The 19,824-nt window shown below is 41.9% G+C and overlaps 1 protein-coding gene across 1 annotated transcript in view; it reads left to right on the plus strand.

The window, feature by feature from the left end:
* The window catches only part of capn2l (calpain 2, (m/II) large subunit, like), a 29,707-nt gene extending 12,036 nt beyond the window's left edge, over positions 1–17,671 (plus strand). The window contains exons 4-21 of the mRNA XM_047043460.1: positions 2,829–2,962; positions 3,734–3,902; positions 4,411–4,494; positions 4,816–4,901; positions 5,900–5,974; positions 6,162–6,322; positions 6,747–6,916; positions 7,017–7,028; positions 7,746–7,957; positions 8,922–8,958; positions 9,066–9,131; positions 9,233–9,290; positions 9,388–9,452; positions 10,433–10,501; positions 10,670–10,748; positions 10,866–10,982; positions 17,155–17,213; positions 17,296–17,671. Of these exons, the coding sequence (XP_046899416.1) occupies positions 2,829–2,962; positions 3,734–3,902; positions 4,411–4,494; positions 4,816–4,901; positions 5,900–5,974; positions 6,162–6,322; positions 6,747–6,916; positions 7,017–7,028; positions 7,746–7,957; positions 8,922–8,958; positions 9,066–9,131; positions 9,233–9,290; positions 9,388–9,452; positions 10,433–10,501; positions 10,670–10,748; positions 10,866–10,982; positions 17,155–17,213; positions 17,296–17,319 (1,677 nt within the window). The 3' untranslated portion in view covers positions 17,320–17,671. The remainder of the gene's footprint in view (positions 1–2,828; positions 2,963–3,733; positions 3,903–4,410; positions 4,495–4,815; positions 4,902–5,899; positions 5,975–6,161; positions 6,323–6,746; positions 6,917–7,016; positions 7,029–7,745; positions 7,958–8,921; positions 8,959–9,065; positions 9,132–9,232; positions 9,291–9,387; positions 9,453–10,432; positions 10,502–10,669; positions 10,749–10,865; positions 10,983–17,154; positions 17,214–17,295) is intronic.
* The last annotated feature ends 2,153 nt before the right edge of the window (positions 17,672–19,824 follow it).

Consider the following 19,824-nt stretch of genomic DNA (forward strand, 5'->3'; position numbering starts at 1 on the left):
GACCAATTAACCTAAGGCCTCTTATGTGTGTGCGTACAAGGATCCACAAATGCGCACTCAGATTTGTGTATGTGTAAAACATGGGTGTCATAAGAGGCCTTAGGTTAATTGGTCTAGCGTTGGTTAGCTTGCTAGTGCCACTTCAATGATGTTTGCTCGGTGACGCATAAGCGGAGCTAAAGTTATTTCTTCACAGATAACTAGTGTTACTAATAATATTGTATTTTACTGAGCAATATAAGGCCTCTTATGACACCTGGGCCTACTACTAAACATAAAAATATACTTACCGAAAGCTCTCGAGGTGTCTGCCTCGCATCCCAAGTGCAGCCACGACGAGTCTAACCGCTTGACCCACCCAGCAATGTCACGTTGCCTTAAAAATCACTGAAACGCAATACAGCCAACTGGTAGTATGGAGGCTTTACAGCTACCGAGGCACATATCTTCGCACACGCACACGAGTTGTGGATTTGTGCCACGGCAGAAGTGTAGCAAAAGTCACATGTAAAAACAAAACCAATTGAGAGGCCAGCCTTTGTGACTACATATTTGGACAATGTTTTACACATACACAAATCTGAGTGCGCATTTGTGGATCCTTGTACGCACATGTGGATCGCGATACGCATTTGTGGATCGTACACATTTGTGGATCGTACACATTTGTGGATCGTACACATTTGTGGATCGCGGTACGCATTTGTGGATCGCGGTACGCATTTGTGAATCTTGCTGAGCATTCGTGAATCTTGCTGTGCATTCGTGAATCTTTCTGTGCATTTGTGGATCGTGCTGTGCATTTGTGGATTGTGCTGTTCATTTGTGATTAGTTTTGCTACAATAATAGCCCCATAAGAACAGCTTTCTCAAGCAGTTTGTGATGCATTTAGGAAACAGGAGATGAGCCCCTAGTCTAAATGCGCCACCTGGCTTGAGAAACCCGTTCTTAAAGACTTACTTTTAGTCATTATTTGGGTAGCACACATATTCTGAATGCCTTCAGCGGAATTCAAATGAGACATTTTAATCTAGATTAACGCCAATATTACAGTGAGATTAATTTAGATTTAAAAAAGTAATCTATGCCCACCATTAATTAAAACACTTTAAAAAAAATGTTACATTACATTTACATTTAGTCATTTAGCAGACGCTCTTATCCAGAGCGACTTACAGTAAGTACAGGGACATTCCCCCCCGAAGCAAGTAGGGTGAAGTGTCTTGCCCAAGGACACAACGTCATTTGGAACGGCGGGGAATCAATCCGGCAACCTTTTGATTACTAGCCCGACTCCCTCACCGCTCAGCCATCTGACTCCCCATGTTTAAGTAAATGCATCTCTCCAAGAAAACGTTCCTTCCAGTTCCATGAAATAAAATGCTGTAGAAAAGCCAGTGTTAATAATATAGTTATTGACATTGGCTATATGCAGTGGTGTAGTGGTAAAAATAGAGGTGGGTAAACTATGAATTGTATTTTATATTTACAGGGTCGTCCGAAAAACTACACGCATTGACCGTGAGAAACGCATTTTAGCCCCTTCACATAGGCTTGAAAACCCTGTTTATTTATGTATTTTTACGTTTCATTAGGCCTATTTGGATGGAACCGGTAAGGTTGGCTTGTATCTGCATCATCGTATTTAAAAGCACGTTAATAATAGTAGGCTAGCCGTTTGTCCCTGTCTTAATGCGATGTTGTGCAAACCAAAACAACGTTTACAAACGTGAATTTATCTTACTCTGTACTTGAGGCCTTATGCGGGCATCTGTGGGAATGGGAGCCAGAGGCGTTGTTAGACATAACACTTTACTGGGGCACAGGCCCCTAATTCATATACCTTATTTTATTTCAAGCTTGCTGCGCTCAATGCATTACTAGGCTATATAAACTCCCTTGCTTAACCCTCTATACAACAGTTCAGGGAGGCAAGTTTGGTATCAGCTTTGACAGGGACATAAATAGCTAATGCGAGCGCTCAAATTTTTTTCGTATTCATTTCAGGGCAAATAGTATTTTTTTTGCTTCATGTGATATTTTTTTTATGTTTTTGTCAAAATAAAAATATTATTTGGCCTATCATTTAGAAGCTCTCTTTAGTTTTGTAATGTTTTCTTAGTCTACCTCAATTCTGACTTGTGTGCTGAGTCTGAAGCAGGTTATGTGACATACCAGGTTAAGTTAACTCCCCAGCTGAAACATTGCAAACTTACCCAGTTATGTTACATAACCTGCTTTCTGGAATACCACCCTGGCGTTGATTGGGATACTGTGTACATTTTTTCCGGGATTATCAATCTAAATTAATGCACTGACTAATTAAGTAAATTGTTAAAACTCAATCTTTAGATTTTACTGGGGCACAGCAGATTTATACTGGGGCACGTGTCCCAGTAAAAAGGGTCTAACGACGCCTCTGGTGGAAGCACTCGATGGTCTCTTCAAAAATCAATTGTTGTGGCCGCCGCAGCCGCAACGCATTGATTGGAGGGTCACAGACCATACAGCGCAGTTTAGGCCTATATGTTAAAGAATAATAAATTTAGTCCTATGTGTTTTAAAATTAAACCAAATTTATTTTGTATTATTCCAACGGGAGAATACGAGAATTTAGTTGTGCTTAAACGCGCATAAACGCTATTTAGAGGTGGATAGACGCAATTTCCGCATTTTAGAGGTGGATAAACGCTATTTCCGCAATTTCGGGAGGTGCGTAAACGGCGTTTACGTGCGTCTAGCCCCCACTACATCCCTGGCTATATGACACAATCGACACGATCATGTAAACTAATTTCCTTTCTGAACTTGCCGTCTCCCTCACCAGTTTTGGCAGTTTGGCGAGTGGGTGGATGTTGTCATTGATGACAGGCTGCCAGTGAAAGATGGAGAGCTGCTCTTTGTGCACTCAGCTGAGGGGACGGAGTTCTGGAGCGCCCTGCTGGAGAAGGCTTACGCCAAGTAAGTACTTTTCCTACTTTACCTGCAGCAAACCACACTGTTGAAATTTTGCTAGAATCTTTTTCTCTTTACATATTTTAAGAGCTACTTTTAGAGGCTCTTATCCATGTATCAATCTAGCAATCGATTGATCGATTTATCTATCGATCGATCTATCTGATGTTGCACTAAATTTCGTTGTACATGTAGGCCTAAAATGACAATAAAGATTGTATTCTATTCTACAACACTGCAGTTCTGGAAAAGTAACAGGGTTGACAAGTACGTGGTAGACGGTAACAGGGTTGGCAGTAGCAGGGTTGACTTTTATGACTAAGGTTAACCATCACTCAGCTTGTTGTGAATGCAATGGAAACATGTGGTACATTAGAAAAGGGATTGAATTATGAAAAATTCTAAATGGTAAAATATGAAATAGAATTTTACATTGGTTTGCGGTAACAGGGATGACATTGTATGGTCTTCCCCTTGCCTAATATAAAACATTATAAATTATGTGACAAGAAAAGGAACAAAATATTTTACTTGTTCTCCATGGTCATTCTGCTTGGAAAAGGTTTGTCAGGCCGTGTGTCAAAGTGTTTTTATACTGTATCATTGGAATTGTGCTTTATAATGAGAAGATTATAATAATTATGTATATGCATGACTATGTATGTAGATGCAGATGAACTTTCCACCTTTTGTATAATGATCCAGTTACTTCATTAACTGCACTGTATTTCATTAACAAACACAACAGAAACAGTACACATCTCTGTCGTTCAACAGGCTGAATGGCTGCTATGAAGCTTTGTCTGGAGGCTCCACCACAGAGGGCTTTGAAGACTTCACTGGGGGCATTGCTGAGGTCCATGAGCTGAGAAAGCCTGATGGAAACCTCTTCAAGATAATCCAGAAGGCCTTGAGAAGGGGCTCGCTCATGGGCTGTTCCATAGATGTGAGAAACAGGAATATGTATCTCGCCAACAGTGTTGGCGAGAGTTAGTATTGCATGGAAATAGAAGGAAGAGAATTGAGGCAATAGATTTGTGTATGCATGTCTTATTATCTTGTCTTGACACAGGTAGTGTTTTTAACTATTACGGTGAACTAGATACTATTGAGTATAATGCTAATAACCTATATCACATGATGTGCATAAAGGATGGTTTAAGATGCGGTGGAGTTAAAATTTCATTTGAGAGTCTCTAGATCATCTGTAGATGATCATCATAATCAATAAACTGGAATGAGCTCTGCTGACATTTAGCATCTGGTTTGAGTTAGAGTTAGTTGATATCTAGTTGATGGTTTATTAATTATATATTGAGCATTTATCAAACCTATACAGATTGTGAGTATTGTTGACTGAAAATACAGAGTTTCCCTGAGGTGGTTATGGGAAAGTGTTCCAGTAATGACAAACATTTCATGTTATAAAAAGCATTCAACTTGATGTCCTTCAGATCACAAGCTCGGCCGACTCAGAGGCAGTGACTTCACAGAAGCTGGTTAAAGGCCATGCCTATTCTGTCACAGGTGCAAATGAGGTAAACTGAAATGCAAATACTTCCACAGAGGTATCCTAAGGGCAATGCGTTGTGGAAAATTATCGAAATATCAATATTCCTATGAGCTTTAGTCTACTGCAGTATTCTTTCACTGCAGGTTATTCTTGGCAGTTGCAGGAATAAATTGCTAAACGTTATTAACGTATATATATATATTTTTTTTTTTTTTACATTGCACATTTACAAACTCCCTGTCACTTATTTTAACTATCCTCCTCCACTACTAAAATAAATAAAGACATGTAGAAAAACAACTGTCAATACTGTACATAACAAAGGTGTTACATCTGATTGATACAGGTGGAGTACAAAGGAGACATGCTGAAACTCATCAGGATCAGGAACCCTTGGGGTCAGGTGGAGTGGACTGGCCCTTGGAGTGATGGGTGTGTAACCCCTAAAGGAGAGGAAGTAGATACACTATGTTCAATACATAGATTGTATCTTTGGTGTCAGAGGCCAGATCTTCAGTGTCTCCTATCATTTACATTTACATTTAGTCATTTAGCAGACGCTCTTATCCAGAGCGACTTACAGTAAGTACAGGGACATTCCCCCCGAAGCAAGTAAAGTAGGGTGAAGTGCCTTGCCCAAGGACACAACGTCATTTGGCACGGCGGGGAATTGATCTGGCAACCTTCTGATTACTAGCCCGACTCCCTCACCACTCAGCCATCTGACTCCCAGTCAGTCATCCATTCGAATTTTTGTCTGTTAAGAAAAAAGTTGCACATTTTGTAATTTTAAATAATCATGTGCTGAGCCAGGGAAATTGCATACAGTAGACATGAGTGACGTCGCAAACAACCTGAACATTTAAGCAATAGACACCCTTTATGTAAAGCACTTTGAGCTGCAATTGTTGTATGAAAGTGCTATATGAATAAAGTCTTACTTACTTACTTACAATTTACATACATTGTGAATTGCACTATTGGCAAACTCCATGTCAAACTTTGTGGAAGCAAATTTACTTGAGGTGGCATGAAAAATATAAAATGCTAGTGCATTATCCATTTGACAGCTATGTTACACAAGACTGGGAGCATGGTCACGCCCCTGGAGCTAAATGAACCTAGCCTGGCTCTGCCCTCCTACGTACTTCCGCTCAATTTGGATTAAGCTTCTGTACTAGATCTGGGAGTTTGACTTTGAAGTCGGTTTTCAGAAACACATTTTTTGTAGGTCCAATCAGCAAACAGAGGGAGTGGCTGAGAACGATGACTGTGATGACAAATGAAATGTTTGAGGGTCTGGTCAGGACCAGGCTAAAATGAACCCCTTGTCTTTCCATGAAAGAAAGAGAGATATACAGGAGTGAGTGAAATCTGATACAGATAAAGTATAGCGTTTGTTGTATTGATTATTTATGATTGGTCTATAGGTCAATGCAGTGGCGTCAGATTAGCAATGATGACAGAGAGAGGCTGAGTCACCAATCAGAAGACGGAGAGTTCTGGTAAAATAAATTACAAATATACCATAGCTATGTATGTATATAGCATGATTTTGTTGTTTAAACAATATTTCTGTTTATATGCCTTTACTAGCCATAATACTTAAATCCAAAGTAAACTTTCTGTAAACTCCTGTTTACATGGGAAAAGCAACATGAATATTAAACAGATATCCCCTTGATGCTACAGGATGTCCTTCTCAGACTTTCTGCGCCACTACTCTCGGCTGGAAATCTGTAACCTCAGCCCGGATGCACTCACAGATGACAACTTAAAAAAGTGGTCCTTGTCCAAGTTTGATGGAACTTGGAGGAGCGGTTCGACTGCTGGAGGCTGCAGAAACTACCCAAGTAACTTGTCCTACTGATAATATCGTTTTTTATAAATTACATATTTTTATTTTAAGGAGATATGTTGGTCATATAAGAATTAGTAACCACTCACACCAGGATAATTACAACGTAATTTATATAAGTACATTTTTAAAGAGGGAACTTCGGCTGTGTTATTTAGATGAAACATACAGGTTTAATAGGTTTAATACCAGCAGGTTTAAATGGAACCTGCTGGTATTGTAGAGTATTCCATCAAATTGAACTTTTTATCAAACAAAAGGAGCATGTGATTTTATAAATCTTTAAAAGAAATGGAAGGATAGATGTGTTTCACAGTATGTCTAATGCACTGTTAATTAATCATCATACAGTAGCTATTGCTCTACATGATGAAAACTGTAAATTTAACTCTTAATAAGTTACCGTGCATTTCTCTCAGACACATTTTGGCAGAACCCTCAGTTTGTGTTCAAGCTGGATGAGGAAGATGATGACCCAAATGACAATGAGGTGGGCTGCAGTTTTGTGGTTGGTCTGATCCAGAAGAATAGGCGCAAGATGAGAAAAATGGGAGAGGACATGCATACAGTGGGCTTCGCCATCTACAAGGTCAGTGGAATCACATGACATCCACGTCATGCTATGCATATGCTGTAGAGACAGTAGTGCCGGCCAATGTCTAAATTGATTTCTGTTCTGTACATTTCAGGTCCCTGATGGGGTATGTGACTAAAGGGAAGTTTGAAACTGATTACTTGTACTCAGTATACACATGACTAAACAATAGCAGAACAGTTGCTATAAATACAATATTATTGAGTCGTCAGCTCAGATTGGAGATTTTATGCTGCATTATACCATTGTCTGGGTGAATACTTGATTTGATTTGCTGTACATGGTTGAACCGTACGCAATTATTGTCTTTGAATCCTGTCTATATAACGTTATCTGAGACAAAGGAAAGGGTTCTATGAGATGAAGGGCATTACCCTTGACACGTACAGCAACATTTTAGCCAGTGTACTATGTGGAATAATCGGGATTTCCTATGTTATTCATAATCAGTAAAAGAACTAGTTACTAAAAGTACTATTTGTAGTACTAGTTACTTGAATTCTTATGCTCATTCCCCTTATACATTTTGTCATTTAGCATAATTTATTATAACATGAAATGTAGGCATGTTTGATACTGTACACGTTTTTGGGTAAATGCTGTTCTTGATACTTTCTGCTACTAAAGTTTGTGTATATCAGAGGATTTTGAATATAATTTAATTTCTGGTGAATAAAAACAAATATCCGTTAATATATGTTTCACACACAAACATAGGCACACATATACTTGATGTGTGTGTGGGTGAATGATGTAGCCTGTAAACCTCACTCAGTTCACAGTAAAAATGATGTATAACTGTTTCCTAACTTTCCTTGCTTAGTACGCTGGCCAGAGAAATGTTCACCTCGATCGTAACTTCTTCGTTCGACACGCTTCTGCTGCTCGTTCCGAGACCTTTATCAACCTCAGAGAAGTGTGCAACCGCTTTTGTCTTCCCCCCGGAGAGTACCTCATTTTGCCTTCCACCTTCGAGCCAAATAAGAATGGGGACTTCTGCCTGCGTGTTTTCTCGGAGAAGCAGGCTGAATTTCAGTGCGTTTGCTTACTTTTACCTGGTTGGGATATGCATTACCATTACTGTTGGATTTAATGATCAATATTTTATATGTATAAGGACGAGTGTTCATGTAACACTTTATGGAGAACCTTTTTACACTGAGCTGCTTCCTACTTTACGGAGCCCCTAAAGGGACATGGAAAATAAAAAATCTGGTGCGCACGAGAAAGTTTCTGGTGAGCACGAGACAGTTTCTGGTGCGCACGAGAAACTTTCTGATGCGCACGAGAACGTTTCTGGTAAGCACAAGAAACGTTCTGGTGCGCACGAGAAACTCTCATTACCACGCTGAAGCATCTGGTGGATACGTGCGTGCATTGAATCTGCTGTTTTCATGGGTGGAAATGACTTTTAAGGACAATAAAAGTTTGCTTGCGAATCGACACCACTTTATTATCTAGAAAGACATTAATAACGAATTTTGAAGTTTTGTTGTCTGTTTTGGCGCAAGGGACACACCCGTCTTGACCAGGGGTCTCATTTACAAACGTGAACAGAAACGTTCTCGTGTGCACCAGAAACGTTCTCGTGCGCATCAGATCTTCTTTTTTTCTCAGCTCACTGCTTTGGTCCCAAAGCAGGTCATGATTATAATGATGACAGGGGTCATACCTTTTCTCAGTGTATCTGTGGCACTTACTTTAGCTCGAAAGTGATGTTTCCATTTCTGACTGTCAAGTTCACAAAACACAAAGTATGAGGTTCTCAACCTAGAATTAATGCACTAATGCACAACAGCGTATGTGTGGTATTTAGTTATTAGTTATTTTAATTTTATTATAGTCTAGTGAAACATCATGTAGTTACATTGTATTTATTTGATTGATTATAAATGTGTCTGCTGTGTAGTGCACACCTGGTTCAAGTTCAAGGAAATCTCCTAATTAGTTTGAAGATGTCAACATTTTCCATCACATTTTTATCCTTTTCCATTTTTAGTGAACTGGATGATCCTGTTGAATCAAAAGTAAAAGAGGTAAAGGTTTTATATTTTTAAGCAAAAAGTGTGTATTAAAGACATTGGAAGAACCCTTTTCACCACCTGGGCAGATGTTGACAGTATTAAGTTGATATTTTTTGCAGGTGGAAGTAGAGGAACATGACATTGATGACAGATTTAGGAGGCTTTTTGGACAGTTGGCAGGGACGGTAAGTTTTCACATTTTGATGCCGACACATATTCAATTGAGAGGATGCTCTTCAACACAGTAGATAAGTAATTTAATTGAAATTCTCTCCTTATCCCAAAGGACAGTGAAATATCTGCTTTTGAGCTAAAGAGAATCCTGAACAAAGTGGTGACAAAGCGTACGTTTTAAAAACATATTTACTAAATTACTTATGATTTTTCTTTGTGTACCCTGCTGAGGTCAAATATACCCTAAATTCAACATGTCTGTTGCAGGAACAGAAATCCAGACCGATGGATTTAGTCTGGAAAGTTGTCGTAACATGGTCAACCTTTTGGACGTATCCTTAATGGCCCCTGCATGTCAAACACACCTCTAAATGCTTACAATTTACTCTACTGTATACCTTATATAAGATGTTACTAGTGCACAGTGCCCGTGATGAAGTCGGTGATTAAGATGTCAGTGAAACATACAAATAGGCCTACAGATTCCTTGAACTATACATGGGCATAGTTCCCATGAAAAAATTCCTGTATTTATAGAAAGGGCACAGTGCCCGCGATTATGTTGGTGACACACACACATTTCTGGAATTACAGATAGTGCCATGCCCATGATGCAGCTGGGGATGACAGTTCTTCTCAGTGGTTTTGGTACCTATATTTCTCTGATCACAATTAAAATTCTCTGTCATCTCTGAAGTACTTGTTCAACCTCCACATCTATTCTAGTCAAATTCCAATGCTGTGGTAACCTACATTCATGCAAATGATTATGTTCCCTTTATTTGTCTGCTGTTATAAATTGCTTATGTTATGTTGATCAAAATGTACTATATTGGTTCTCTGTTGAATTGTCTTACCACCACAAACATCTAAACATTTAGTTCATAACAGAAGTCATTACATGCACAGTGGTTGAGCCAGTTGTCATAATATATATATATATATGACAGAATTTTCCTATTTTACTTAATATGCTTAGTCTCATTTCATTGCGATTTGCGATTGCCTTTGTTAGGGTTAGAGTTCAATCGTGGTAGCCTACTGCACTCCGTTGGGTTATAAAGAGGAGGAATATAATTTTTTTCAATTCTTGAGCTGATCATGGGAAGCTAAACCCATTCTAATTTGTACACACGCACACACATATTCCTGGCATTATTAGCAAGATAAATCTGTTGTAAGTAGCATATTGATTGTTAATAATAATATAGTGCAAACAGCCTTGTTTGTTTGCACCTAAACATTCACAAAAACTTTACAGAAATTGTGTATGAGGAGTTGTCAGATTGTTCGTTCATAACTGAGCTCACAGAGAGATGGAAGTGGAAACCTGGGCCTAGTTGAGTTCAAGATCCTGTGGACCAAAATTGAAACGTACTTGGTATGTATACAAGTTAGTCATCCGTTTGCAATGTTAATATCAACAGGTCAGTTGATTCATATCTTTTTTTAATATATATTTTAAACAGTATAATCCAGTTTTCTATCCTGAGGTGGTGTTTACCATACACATACCATAACATTGTGATTGGCTGATTTTGTGTGGCAGAACATCTATCGCCAGAAGGATGTGGACAAGTCAGGGACCATAAGCTCCACAGAGATGCGCATGGCTATGGAGGAGGCTGGTAAGGCCTTCAACCTTTATCCTCCAAGGGGTTATTATATTTCCTTGATACTGAATGCCCCAAAATGGAGACTCCATTTTGTGAACCTACATCTAACATTGTTTTTATTTATCTTAGGTTTCACTCTGAATAATTCACTGCATCAGATCATAGTGGCACGTTACAGTGAGCCAAGCCTCACTATCGACTTTGACAATTTTGTGGGTTGTCTTGTACGGCTTGAATCCATGTTCAGTAAGTAAATTTACATTGATTAATTTAGCAGACGCTTTTATCCAAAGCAACTTCCAAGAGAGAGCTTTACAAAAGTGCATAGGTCAATGATCATAAACAACGAGCCCCAAAAACCTTGTGGGTAGCCAAAACATGTACCATACATTGCGAAAAGCAAATAAGTGCCAATGGGAAGAAATAAGGGAGAGAGGGGAGGTGGGGAGATGATTCTACCATTGGGGGGCCAGACAGGAGAAGAGCTTCGGTTGGGAGTAGACGCTCTTGAGGTGGGACCACCAGACGGTTGTCAGAAGAAGACAGTAGGTGGCGGGTGGGGGTGTAAGGCTGGAGGAGAGACTTGATGGAGTCGGGTGCAGTCCCGTTCACCGCTCGGAAGATAAGTACCAGGGTCTTGAATATAATACGGGCCGTGATGGGAAGCCAATGGAGGGAGATGAGGAGCGGGGTAACATGGGAGCGTCTGGGTAGATTGAAGACCAGGCGGGCTGCTGCTTTCTGAATCCTCTGGAGAGGGCCGGTTACTCATGCTGGGAGACCGACGAGCAGCGAGTTGCAGTAGTCGAACTGGGTGGAATGCTCGGACAGGTATCTCCTGATCTTCCGGATGTTGTAGAGGGTGAATCTACTTGACCGGGAGACTGCAGCAATGTGGGCTGTGAGGGAGAGCCAACTCCTGAGGTTCCAGGTGAAGGAAGAAGGGGTCACCGTCGCAGATCCCAGGGTGATTGAGAGATCGTGGGAGATGCATGGGCGGAAATCCGTGGAGAAAAAATGATTTGTCCCCCCCAAAAAATCACTGTAAACATAATTATGTAATTTCAATAACATTGATAATATGCAATGAAAGCACTTTGCTGATTATGGATACAATGGCGCTTTTTTAAGTTTAAAAAGATTGCGAACCCCGCCCTTGGTCCCACAATGGTTTGATCCACAGCCCAAGCCCTCAGCAGTGATGCACTGTTTGTGTTGTTGGTGGCTGATGTCCAGTAAGTAGTTGTAAGAAAGGATTGGTTTGACAATCCATGTCATACAATAAAACATTCATAACTGTCACTATTTTCCCTGCATTGGTCACTATGTTAGCTAGCTAGCTAAGTAACATTACCAGCTGTTTGAATTAGAGTCAGTGACTTCGAGAAACTAGTGTAGCTGACCGTTTGGGGGTAATTCGAGATGTGGTCGTGTGGACAATAAACAAGGACACAAGCCCATCAATGCCTCGACCAAGACGGCACGGCACGTCTTCCTTTATTCTTCTCTCACTCTCCCAACCGTCCGAACCACAACCCCCCTGTCAAAATAAAAGCCAACAAGAAAATACCTTACATACCTCCCCTCCTCCGAAAAGAAAAGTCCCCATTTCTAAAGGACAGACAAAACCCAGGAACATAGGCAACACCATGCTGAGAACCTTCAACTTCAACCGAACCAGACCAAGGCCACCGCAATGCACACAAAGGACAACCCATGCTCCCCCAAATATACTAGACAGACTATTACATGTATCAGAGAGCAAGTGACCCACAAACAGAAAACACACATACTCCCCCAAATATACTAGACAGACTATTGTATCAGAGAGCAAGTGACCCACAAACAGAAAACACACATACTCCCCCAAATATACCAGATATGACTGACACATGTATCAGAGAGTAGGCGGCCCACAAACAAAAAAACACACATACTCCCCCAAATATATCAGATATGACTGACACACGTTTCAGAGAATACATAAGAAGAAAAATTAATGGACACAGTAAACACAAAGTCTGGTGAACGCAGGTGAAGCAGACATGTTGTAGGCGAAGCAGACGCCTCAGCTGAAGAGGCAGGAATGTGAGAGGCGCTCGGTCACCGACAGGGGCAGGTACAACAGACCCAGGGCCGATGCGTGGAGGCTCGAGGCGTTCCCATGCATCGTTGCACCACCGCAGGGCCTCCTCCAGCTTCTCATCGATCTCCGTGAAGGACCTGTACTGCAGCTGGCGGTGGCGCAGTATCTTGGCCCGGCGGGACCGGTGGAAGTGTTGGAGCTTAGCCCGCGTGGCAAAGGAGATGATGGAGCAGCGCTCGCTGATGCCCTCCGCGTGGGGCCGCCCATCTTGCCCTCCTACACGTGCTTCTCTCTCTCCTTCGATTTGCACACCGTGTCGTTTCTCCTTATTTCCCCTCTAACTTGAACTAAAACGAGAAAATTCCATAGGCACAACGTGCGGAATCAACACTCTACCATAACTGTGAAAAAAACTAAACCAGCGCGGAATTAGCAGCAGCTAACGCCAACCGACTGCACCAGACAAGCCCATCGACATAGCTAGCAGAGCCATGCCAGGCCCCAACTAGAAAATAAAAAAATAAAATACATCCCACCGGTGTCACTGTTGCCGACTGTTTGGGGTAATTTGAGATGTGGTCGTGTGGACAATAAACAAGGACACGAGCCCATCAATGCCTAGACCAAGACGGCACGGCACGTCTTCCTTTGATTTTCTCTCACTCTACCAACCGTCCGAACCACAACCCCCACTGTCACAATAAAAGCCCACAAGAAAATACCTTACACTAGCAATGCAGTAGTTGTGTTCGTTATCTGACAAGGTGACTTGAGTGTCTACCATCTGAAATGCACGTAGCTAACGTGAAATTAATCCAGTTTATCGCACCATAGCGATTTCACTATGTTGGCAGGGTTCACACACACTAAGATAGCAAAAGCTAAATCGTCTCTAGGGACTTTGAAGCACCTGTGTGCCAATCTGGATTAAACTGGCGATAGCAAAAATTATGGCAAATACCACACAAATGGGATTGGGGCTCGCTAGCCCTGCAAATTCAGCTATTCTGGGAAGCCAGCAAATATAAAACCAAAACATGAATTATATTAAAGTGACAAAAGGTTGCTGTTTGCATTGTGTAAAGGGTGAACTCATACAGCTGTCAATCCTTGTCAATGCAATCCGTTTCACCTTTCCTAACTGACTGTCTAGCTACCTGGTAGATCGAAGCCTATTCTAGAAGAATGGTAATAAATGATAAAAGCCCATCTCCTACTTTAAATAACATGCACATTGTGTGTGCGGCCAGCATGGTAAAAAAAATACATCAGAGCATTTCAGGACACCAAAACGCAAAGAAAGAACCCTAGTGGCCTAATCTCAAAGACTAGTTGATAAAATGTTCATAAAAATGATGTGAAATGTGCTAAAATAAGTTTGTTGAGTCTGTTGTTTGGCAACATGACGGGTTCTCTTCAAAAGACTAAAATAGGGACATTATTGGACAATGCCATGGATACCCCCACTCTTCTTAAACTGGTGACTGAACCGAAATTAGTTTGTGGCAATGGTATTGTTGTTGTGATTAATTGTGTAGTATTGGGTACTGGTGGATGGCAAACACCCCATTTATTTTCTAGGAGACAGACTGAGTCAGTGAGGGTGGTGAAAGGGAAAGAGCCAGATGACAGTGTCACAGCCATGGCAACCTTTTTGCCAGCAGCACCAGTATAGGAGACAGTGGCACAGCACTGTCTAGTCACCTCAGTGGTGGACCAGAACCATATCAGCCACTCCCACAATTTATATAACCGCAGACTCTTGCCAACAAAGTGTTGACATTTCAAGAGAAAATGTTTGCGATGTCCCACAACTTTATGATGGTTCAATTGAGATTATTTTAGATGAGACTGCACCATGCCCATTATAATTACATAAACTGCACACCTGCATTCATACTTGACTGGTAAGAAACACTACTATAACTACATTTAAACAAGTTGAGACAACCCTTCAGTTACTAACTATACATTTTCCAGGAGTATTAAGTATGGTTCCTCAATATACATTTAATATATTACAATGTAGGCTGTGTTACAGCCAGCAGTCATTTTGGTGTCCCCCTCAGAAATTGCTCTTGAGAAAATGTCACATAATTGTCCCCCCCAAAGTTTATAACAGATTTTCGCCACTGGGGAGATGGAGGGTTTGGTCGGGATGATGAGAAGTTCAGTTTTGGCGAGGTTCAGCTGGAGGTGGTGCTTGGTCATCCAGGCGGAGATGTCTGTGAGGCAGGCCTCGATTCTAGCTGAGATCCCCGGATCAGTCGGGGGGATCAACAGGTACAGCTGTGTGTCATCAGCGTAGCAGTGGTAGGAGAAGCCATGGGAGGTGATGATCGGTGGTATTCAGGGAGAAAAGGAGGGGTCCAAGTAAAGAGCCCTGTGGGACACCAGTGGAGAGCTGACGGGGGCCTGACGCTTTGCCTCCCCAGGAGACCTGGTAGGATCTTCCCGACAGGTAGGATGAGATCCACTGAAGTGCAGTGCCAGAGATGCCCATCTCAGAAAGTCTAGCGTGCAGGATCTGATGGTTAACCGTATCAAAAGCTGCAGAAAGGTCCAGCCAAATGATGACTGATGATCTTGAGGCCTGGAGGGCAGTGGTGACTGACAGGAGTGCAGTTTCTGTGGAGTGGCCAGTCTTGAAGCCTGATTGGTTGGGGTCAAGCAGGTTGTTCTGAAAGAGAAAGTTTGACAGTTGGTTAGATACAGCGTGTTCAATTGTTTTTTTAAAGAAGGGTAGCAGTGATACTGGTCTGTAGTTCTGGAGGACGGCAGGGTTAAGGGAGGATTTTTTGAGTAGAGGGGTAACTCTGGCCTGTTTGAAGGCAGAGGGAAAGGTGCCGGAAGTAAGAGAGGAATTAAGGACACGGAGAAGAAAAGTTATGGAGGGAGAGATGGTTTGAAAGAGAGGAGAGGGGACTGGATCAAGGGGACAGGAGGTGGGGCGATGAGAGAGAATGAGGTCAAAGATCTCTGCCTCGGACAGACAGGGGAGAGAAACAGTTTAGACATTTAGTTGGGTCAGTCATAAAGGGGGAGTGGGTAGGAAAGGTGGGCTCAGGGAACTGACTGCTAATGTCTGAGACTTTTTCCTCAAAGAACGAGAAGTCTTCTGCTGTCAGGGAGGAGGAGGGGGGCGGGGGCAGGTGGGTTAAGAAGGGTGGAGAAGGTAGAGAACAGTTTGTGAGGGTTTGAGGCAGAGTTAATTTTGTTAAGGAAGTAGTGGGTTTTAGCACCAGTTATGTGTGCAGACAAGGATTTAAGGAGGGAGTGATACTTATCAAGGTCCAGACCGTCTTTGGACTTGCGCCATCTCCTCTCAGCTGCCCAAAGGGTGGACCGTTCTTCACGAATAACATCCGTGAGCCCCGGTCAGGAGGGAGAGAATCGTGTAGGCCTGGTTGACAGGGGACAGAGAGTGTCAAGTGATGCAGTTAATATGGATAACAGGGTGTTGGTGGCAGTGTCAGTGGGGTGGGACGTGAATTTGTCAATTGCAGGGAGGGAGGATGTTACAATGGAGGAGAAATGGGAGGGGATAGGGAGGTTGCGACGGTAAGTTACGAGGGGTGGGGAGACAGGAGGAGTTGGGGGGTGACAGACAGAGAACTGGAAGTGATCAGAGATGTGTAGTGGGGTTACAGAAGTTAAGTCAGTGATAGTTACATGTTAGGATGAGGTCAAGCTGTTTGCCTGCCTTGTGGGTCGCCAGTGGAGGGGTCAGGTCAAAGGAAGTCAGGAGAGACATGAAGTCGATGGCCTGCGTTCCTTAAAGGTGGATGCTGAAGTCCCCAAGGATTATCAGCAGGGTTCCATCATCCGGAAAGACACTGAGAAGCATGTCCAGCTCTTCCACAAAGTCAAAGTCAAATGATTTGGCAGTGACAGAGAGTGGGGTGGATGTGTATTTAATATGCGGGGAAAGAAGCAAACCTGTCCCACCACCTCGCTCGTTTGAGCGGGATGAGTGAGAGAACAAGTGGTTGAAGGAGTTGCTGTGTTCTCTGGGCGAATCCATGTCTCTGTCAGCGCAAGGGCATGAAAAGAAGCATGGGATGCAAACGCCAGGATGAAGTCTGCCTTGTTGCAGACTGGCAGTTCCAGAGCCCTATAGTTGTTCAATACAAGATGTTCATGTTTTATAAGTTTACTTGATTGGTATGTTGGTAGGTGGAAAACAGTTATAGGTTTATCCCAAATTATAAAGCCAAAAAACATCCATCTGAATAGGTAACATAATAGATTCATTATATTAGTGTTAACCATATAAATGTTTGTTTGAAATTGTGTTTCGCTAAACCAGGACTGAATTTTCTTCATTCACAGAAACATTTAAAACACTGGACAAGGACGGGTCAGGGGTGGTCGAGTTGAATTTCCTTGAGGTTAGTATGGCCAGCTCGTCCTCAACATAAGATTGGAAAATCATTTACATCTTTATGACCATATGCATTTTTCTTCCTCTAGTGGATGAATGTGTCACTTCTCTAAAATGAGAAGATTCAACACCTCCTTCATACCTGGGGGACAATTAACAAGAATGGAAGCAATACCTTTTTTCTGAAGAATTAGGAAAATCACTTAGCTGGGTTATAAATGAGGTTATGTTCTGTGAACCCTATACTGTGAGACCTTGTTTATGACTCACACATTACAGTATATGGAATATATCAATGCAATTATGGCATGGGAAATGTGTTTTATTTCGTTTTAAATTTGCCTCATCTGGGTTTAACAAAATGTAGGAATAATGAATTGTTGAATTTTTAACAGGTTTTAGGTTTTAACAAAATACTGTCACATAGCTAAAGATTCAAATAATAAATCTAACTTGCGTCCTCTACTTTTGCTTTCCTGTTATGAATTGGGATTGGAGTGCAGATGCACAACACAAATTACTTAATTTCAGTATTTATTCCTTCTAAAACAAATCTTACGAAGTTCCCAATATATAGATATACTTCCGTACAATTTATGATTAGGCCTACAATATAAATATAACTTTAGCTTAAACTGACTGCAACGGCAGTGTAAGAAGCTTTTTTTAGTTGTTACATTTTTAACTCTTAAATGCGTGAGTTTTAAATATTTCCGACAGCCCACGGAACGAGCACTGCTACTACCTGCCGGCGGCAAACGAAAATGCTCAATAGTATGAACCTGCAGAGCCGGAGGCCCGGAGAGCCGCAGTTTCAGGACCGCAGTTCTAGGACCGTGACAGCGCCACCTAGCGAATTGAAAGGCAGTGTCACTAGATCGCAACAAGATATTTGAATGCTGTCAGATAAAACGAGGGTCCTAGAACTGTGGTCCTGAAACTGCAGCTCTCCGGTACTGCAGGTACCCCCTACTCAAAATGCTGCACGGCACCGTCTCAGCAAGCAGGGGTACCTGCAGCAGCCTGAAGGGGGCGCCAATATGCTAATTCCCCACAAACTGAAATGATAAATGAGAGAAAACCACGCAGAGATTTCAGCTGCCCGGGTCTGCCCGTGCCTAAAACCACCCCTGCCGACGGTCCCCACAGCGTGAGTTATTTTTCCAAAACGGAAGCTAGCTAGCTTTAGTTAGCTTCCATTATTTATCAACCTAGCATAATACTTGTAGCAATGCTACTACCTGCTAGTGTTACTTGTTAGCCTCCTCATTGTAAATTTTGAAGCCATACTATAGCGTTTGTCATATAGTTTTTGTCTATCGGAAAATGTTAAGTTGGAATGTTCGAAATCGCACATGTGCGACTTTACCCTGTGAGACCCGAATTCGAACAATCACAATTGTGCAACGCTCGTCCTAAACTGCAACCGCAGTTTAACAAGCTACAATAGCAACAAAGAACACAAATAATTTTGTCAACTAGGGGTGCAACAATTCAACAAGCCCACGGTTCGGTTCGGTTTTTTGGTTAACGGTTTCGGTTCAGTGTTGTCTAGCAAATTAGGGGGAAGAAAGAAACGTAACCATGTTCTCTCTGTAATTTTGGTGTATTTTCTGTATATCTGGCGAAGCGGGAGGTCCCAAAGCACAGAACGGGGGTGGATCCGTCCCGGCCACCCAAAACAGGGGTTGGAAGAAACCAAAAAAACGAATACAAAAAAATACACTGCCTACATAGCTTCTCTGACTAAATAAACCTGCTTGTAGATCAGGACAATGTATATTTTAATTTCAGAACATGCACTGTATGGGTGTGAAGCGTTAAAAATAAACACTGCAACAATCGTTTTTACAAGCAGCAATTAACCATCGGATTAAATTAACAAAAAAACGCACTTGATGAGACAAACAGTCCATCACGTGACCGCGACCATGTAAACAGCACAGGCTACTTGTGGGACTTAAAAAGTTAAGCACATTTTTGTTGTCTGACATTTTTTTCCCTGAGGGAAACGAGGCTAACAGCTAGCCTACTCAACCAGCACAAGCTAGGGTGACCAGACGTCCGGATTTCGGCCGGACAGTCTGGTTTTCCAGGCTTTTGTCCGACCGTGTTGCGTGTCCGTCTTTTCGCCCTTTTGTCCTCCTTTTTGACCCTTCCGGCCCACCATCGCAATTTACCACTCGCGTAAGTTTTCCGATGCCAAAAAGAAAGACCTCCTTCTAACCTACGTGGAGTTCAGAACTCTTTGCATTTTGCCATAAGACCAGTAAAGATCAATATCATACCTTCTGTAAGTTCTGTCGCATTGACATTGACGTGAGTAGTAGGGGGAAAGGGGCTTTAAGCATGCCTGCGATACGCAACTGCACAAGGATGCTAATGCTAGGTCTGCCGGGCACTCTTCTTTACTCTTCCTATAGTAACTATAGTGGAAACTTTTTTTTTTAAACGTTTTGTGAGTTTCTGCACTTTTCAGTTAGAATTCGCCACAGTACAGACCCAGACAAGTCTTTGCGGACGGTCTGCACATTCTCACGTCTGGTCAAAAGTTTCTGTAACGGCCCACACATTCTCACGTCAAGTGCGACCACAGAAGCCTCTATCCTGGTGATTTC

This window comes from Hypomesus transpacificus, chromosome 21 (genome assembly GCF_021917145.1).
Source record: "Hypomesus transpacificus isolate Combined female chromosome 21, fHypTra1, whole genome shotgun sequence".
NCBI classification, from domain to species: domain Eukaryota; kingdom Metazoa; phylum Chordata; class Actinopteri; order Osmeriformes; family Osmeridae; genus Hypomesus; species Hypomesus transpacificus.